The sequence below is a fragment of the Rhinolophus hipposideros genome (assembly GCF_964194185.1).
Source record: "Rhinolophus hipposideros genome assembly, chromosome: 7".
Classification (NCBI taxonomy): domain Eukaryota; kingdom Metazoa; phylum Chordata; class Mammalia; order Chiroptera; family Rhinolophidae; genus Rhinolophus; species Rhinolophus hipposideros.
The window spans coordinates 8180755-8186533 of NC_138053.1; the positions used below are offsets into that span (position 1 = coordinate 8180755).

The window sequence follows — 5779 nt, forward strand, 5'->3', positions numbered from 1 at the left end:
TTCTCTTCAGACCCCTCCCTGGCAGTGCCAAATCCTTGGGGCCAGCAGATTCTGCCCCCAAACCTGTCCAACCAGTTGTTTGAGAGGAGGGGGCACCTGGGAGGGACAGCAGGAGGTGCCAGAAGCAGCCTCCCCCAGCCAACACTCAGGGCGGAGCTCCAGGACTCTAGATGCTGCAGACAGACTCAGACAGACAGACGCTTGGACCTTGGACTGGCCATGGGGTTCAGTGAGGGACAGTCTGGGCTACTGAGGCCACCATTGCTGCTGCTGACCTGCCTCCAGCTGGGGATGGGCCTAGGTGAGTGAAGGGGCGTGGCAGGGGCTTCAGGAGAACAGACCCCACCTTCCCCAGCCGCCCCCCAAGCCCCAAATGTGGAGACTGGGTCCTGGGTGTGGTAGGAGACACAGCCCACCAGAGAGGTCACAAGACAGACACCCCAAGTCAGGGAAGCAAGTAATACTTCCTTCCTCTCTTTGGGGTTCTCATCCCCCTGCACTCTGAGCCCCCACCCCAATTCTCACCAAGTTGCTCATCCCTTCCTGGCCCTGAGGAGAGGTTAAAAGAAGTCCCCAAGGACAGCTCCAAAAGGAAGATCTCTGAGGGGGCTGCACACATAGTTCACCATTGGCTCTTAAATTAGAGGGGCTTAGAGGTACAGTCCCCCATCTCTGCGGCTCTACTCCTTTTCCCTCATTAAATAAACAGTAAGTCCCTGCTGTGTGCAGTGTGCACTGGGCCTTAGCGACAGACCTGGGAGCTCAGAGAAGGGAGGGTTCCAGCACGGAGCCTTGGGAGTTAACGCAGAATTAAAGGGAAATGAATTGAATTGAACTGAACTGAACCGAAGGCGAGAGGGTTCTGGAGACGTGCATAAAAGCTCACCTCATTTTTCTGGGGCTGTCTGGTGTTTGGAGCTGGAGAGAGGAGGAGCACTGTTCTCAAGGGACCCAGCGAGGAGTGGGGGTTCTGAGTTCCCCCACAGCAAGGCTGCACATGCCCACGGGGACCCGGGCTTCTTGTCCTCCCCAGCCGTCCCTGACCGGTCCCAGATGAGGTTGTGAGGGGCTGAGAAGGAGACAAGTTCCAGAAGGGGAAGGTGCCTTAGTGGGGTTGGAAGGTGGCAGAGCACTGGGTGAGGAGGGGGAAGGTGCAGGCTCTGAGCCAGGATACCACCCCCCTCCTGGTGGCCCACATCCAGGCCTGGGGTCTTGGTGCAGACCTTCCTGTGTCACCTCACCACTCCTCCCAAGCCATTCATTCCTCTCATCAAGCAAATCAATCTGGACCATGTGGGTGGAGCTGGAGGGACTTGAGAAGTAGGTAAACTGAGGCCCAGGGAGTCAGAGCTCAAGGTCACTGGGTACCAGTAGGATTCAGGCTCCTCCAAATCTCACTGTTACCCCAAAAGGCTTAAGATCCCTTTCCCAGGACAACTGTGCGTGCAGCTGGGGGGTGGGCCTTCTGTGCCTCTAATGCCCTTCCCTGGGCCCTGCCATCACACGGAAAGCCCAGTGCTCAGGTAGGGCAAGGCCAGATGGGCCTCCCCTTGACCTCCCACAGTGCCCACTCCTAGTAGGCTCCCAAGGCAGGGGCAGGGCTGGACCCAGGCCACCCACCTAGTCCCCACGGGCATGGAGTTGCCAGGGAGCCCTCCTGATTAATGCCTGATTGGAGCTCCCAGGAAAAGCCCTAACTCCTTTCTCAGACTGGGCTCCCAGGGCAGGGCTGTGCTCTCCCTCCTCAGTCTGGGGTGTCGGGGCTTGGTTGTCCTGCTGAGCTTCTTCTCTCTGCTGCCCACTGGCCCCAGAGCACATCAGCTATGTGCCCCAGCTCTCAAGTGCCACCCTCGCGGCGAAACTCACCCAGACCACCTTCACTCTGGAGCAGCCGCAGGGCCAGTTCAGTCACGTCAATATCTCCGACTTTGACCCCATCTGGCTGGTGGTGGCCCGCAGCAACGGTGGGTGCCACTGGGGCCGGCCTCGGTTTTCCCTCTGTGAAATGGGCAGGGGGCATGCAAGAGGAGGTGCTGCCGGGAATGTGGTGGGTGTGGAGGAGGGGTCTGGCCTGGGGGGACAGGCCGGAGCCCTGCCCATGTGGCCCCTGCTGTCTGACCCGCATGCCACCCTCAGCTGTCCAGAACATCACTGCCCCACAGAAGGTGGAGGACACCCCGGTCCCTGCCGACCTCCTGCAGAGGGGTTACTACCTCACGCTGATGGCCAACCGGGCGCTCTATCCAGGTGGCCAGCCTGGCAACCAGCTCCGGGTCCTCCGCGTTGGCAATGACACCAGCTGCTCCCCAAAGACAAGGGGATGTAACCCCCCCCTGCCGGGCCCGGGCCCCTACCGGTGAGCAGCTCTGCCAGAGCCCGCTGCGGCCTGTGCCCAAACCTGAGCCTGGGGCAGCTCCCAGTTGGATGCCTGGGTTCCCCGCTCTAGTTAGGCCATGGGAGGAGGCCAGGGTGAATTCTCCTGCCTTTTTTGAGCAGATAGCTTCTGACTTGAGCCCCTGCCCCCATGGGCCATTTGGATGCCACAGGTGGTGTCTCCCCATCCAGGCAGGGCATGCCACAGGGAGGGACTGGCTCCCTGACCTATCTCCCCTCACTCAGGGCTTGATTCACTGATGTTCCGTGCTGGGACATCTAGTCCACTCCACACACATTTCCTAAGTGGAGACACTGAGGCCCAGAGGGGGTGAGGGGTGCACCCAAGGTCATATAGTTGGGAAATGTTACAGCTGGGATTGGAGCCCCTGTGGGCGGGCTCCAAGGCTATGCTTTCAGCTCCCCCACCTGTCAGGCCCTGGGAATCACGGGGACAGCCCGATAGGCACCAGGGCCCAAGTGTTCGGGATCCAGGGACCCCCACACCCAATGCTGGGTCTCCTGTTCAGAGTGAAGTTCCTGGTGATGAATGACAGAGGACCCTTGGCTGAGACAGAGTGGTCCAGTGAGACCCGTCTGCAGCAAGGTATGAGGCCAGATGAGCGGGTCACACACGAGGGCTGGGGGTATGGAGGGCTCCTGAGGACTGGGGGTGGGCCACCCCAGTCACTCAGAGTCATCATTACCATCCTGGGGTCTGTAGGTGCCCCTCCCCTGGAAGGGATGGCGTGGGGAGGGGTCTGGAGGCCCCCTTCTGGTTCCAGGTCCCCCTTCTCAGGTCAGATCAGATCTCTTCCCTCCCTGCATCCCACCCCTCCTGCTGGTGGGCCCCTCTCCCCCCCCACCCCACCCCGCAGCGGAGGCACTCCAGGCTACCCCCGGGCCCCGGAGTGTAGGTGCGCTGGTCATCATTGCCGTCCTGTCTGTCCTAATGGCTGTCGTCCTCACGGCCCTCCTCGCCCTGCTCATCTACACCTGGTATGTGGACAGGGCTTAGACCGCCCGGGCCCCTGGGAGAGGTGGGGTACCTGACCTGGGCCGCCCGTATCCCCTTCTCCCTCCCTCACTTCCACAGCAGCCCTCCGCCCAGGACCCCAGCCCAGCTCCCCCTTGCTAGCTATGAGAAGTGATTTTCCCTGGAGGCCAGGCAGGGGGAACAATGATTGATCAAGAGATCCCCAAAGTTCCAGAACCTCTGAACCTCTCCCTTCCTTGTCCCTCTGACTGCCACCTGCCCACGAGGCCCACAATTTCTGAGCGGGCGCCACCGCCCCCTGGTGGCAACAGCTGGAATTGTGAGTGGGGGCGGGACGGCGACAATCCAGCTGAGAGTCATCCAGGTGGAGGTGAATTGCTTGTAGACCAAGCACTGAGCTTTGCCTTAACTTGCCTTCAGAGGTCAAATACCGGGGCCTGTTGGAGACGGGGTGGCCACAAGGCCACCTAGAGGAAAGGGGAACCTGGTCCCTGGGTAGGATGTGGGGAGAAGGGAGAGGAAGAGGTGCTGGGGCAGGAGGGTTTTGGACAGCAGGGCAAGGCAGGGGCCTTGTTTCCCAGCTGAGGAAGTGGCTGAATCCCGAAGGCCAGCAATGGGTTTTGATTAGGGGAGACAGGCAGATGATGTCTTAAAGGCATCCTGGGGTGTGGTGAGTGGAAGAGGGGAGCATGGAAGCTGGGTGATGGCAAAGGGTGGGGTGAGGGGACCTGGTTTTGTGAGGTTTAGAAGAATAGCCAAGTTTCCTTCGGTTAACCCAGCCAGGCCAGTGCAGCCTCAGTTTCTCCAGTGCTTCTATGCCTAGAGCTCCAAGCCCTAGGCAATAGCCGGGGGACTTTGATCAGGCCCTGTGTTCATCATTCTCTCTCCTTCTCTCCTCTCTGTCCCCCACCCAAGCTATGACACCTGTGGGAGCACCCCCATTTCGGGACCAGGGGAGTCAGTGTTCATGAGAAGATATAACCCCCACCACATGTTTAGCCCTCCAGCTGTGAGGGGCTCCTGAGGGGCTGCAGGGGGCTCCCACATGCCCCCCCAACCTCCTCCCTGGTCCAGGCTGCAGAGCCTGGGCTGGGGGCATGTCCTGCAGCTTCCAGAGCTCAGAAATAAATGTGCCCAACACCCCCTTATATGTCTGTGTCATTGTACACCTGGACAGTCTCCACACCCTGGTCCCCAGATCCTCTGAGTGGGGATAGAGGGTGGTTCTCAGGGCTGAGGCCCAGGGTCCTAGGCCAGCTGAGCCATCTAGGGCAGGGCAAGCCTCTCTTAGGGCCTCAGTGTCCCTATCTGTAAAATGAGGATGAAGGCACTGCCCACTGGTGAGGCCAAAGCATGGAGGTGGACAGGCTCACCCTGCCCTGCATGTCTGACACTTGCTGCCCCATCATCCCCAGCAGCAGACTTGTGGCCCCTCTCGCTAGCTGGCCTCGCCTCCTGGCTGGAGGACTTAGAGCAGTCTTCCTCCCCTTCCTCCGATTCCTGTACAAGAGGTGCAGTTTCTAAGCTTCACCCACCCCTGTGCTCATATGGGCCTGGGGAGCAGGAAGTGTGTTTGAAACTCAGCTCCCAGAGAAACCTGCTCTCAGCCTAGAGCAGACACAGCACCAAACCTACCAGACACCAGCATTTTCACCATCAGCTCCACGCCACCAGCCCTCACAGCATGAGGCGACTCAAGGTTCTGCCCTCAAGTTGCCCATCGCTGTGGGGGAGAGAGGGTTAGCACTACACACAAGAGTGGAGGGAACGCAGGCATCTGAGAACCAGATGAGGCTCGGAGGAGGCTTCCTGGGCAGGTGTGGCCTTGGAGAAGGGGCAGCACTGTGCCAAGTGGACACTGGAAGGGTGCCCAGGCAGGAGCAATAGCTTGTGCAAAGGCCTAGGAGCAATTGGGGACTGCTGGTGGGAGCAGCCGGAGGTGGGGTATAATGGGGAGGCCAGAAGGCGCCCTGAGCCAGGTGGAGGGCCTCACCCGCTGGGACAGGGGTCACGGAAGCGGGGTGCTGGCTGGCTTTCCAGGAGTTTGTCTCTGGGTGGTGCACATGGCCCTAATTGGTTTATTAGCCAGGTGCAGACACATCTGCTCCTGCAGCGGAGGAAATGCTTACATGACCTTGGGAGAGGAGGGCCAACAGACTTCTAGCTTTTGCCTTGTCGTTCCACAGCCTTTTCAGAACAGCCACAAGCCCTGCACCTGGGGCTGTGTGACTGGGCAGATCACTCACCTTCTCTGGGCCTCCATGTCCCCTTCTGTAAAAAACGAAGGTTGAACTGGGTGATTCTAAGGCTGTGCATTCCACAAACTGACTCCCTGTGTGGGTCAGGCCTTGGCAGGAAACAGATGGCATACCATCTAGCAGGGCAATTGAGGGAGTTTGCAAAGTTGTG

At 59.7% G+C, this 5779-nt stretch overlaps 1 protein-coding gene across 1 annotated transcript; it reads left to right on the plus strand.

Moving 5' to 3' along the window:
* Positions 1-219: 219 nt before the first annotated feature.
* On the plus strand, positions 220-4394 carry LOC308499919 (uroplakin-3b-like protein 1; the record flags this gene model as incomplete). Its single annotated transcript, XM_081053840.1, has 6 exons — positions 220-301; positions 1812-1964; positions 2137-2356; positions 2904-2980; positions 3252-3372; positions 4286-4394. The coding sequence occupies 6 exons, from the start codon at positions 220-222 to the stop codon at positions 4392-4394; spliced, it is 762 nt and encodes a 253-aa protein (XP_080909966.1).
* Between the last annotated feature and the right edge of the window lie 1385 nt (positions 4395-5779).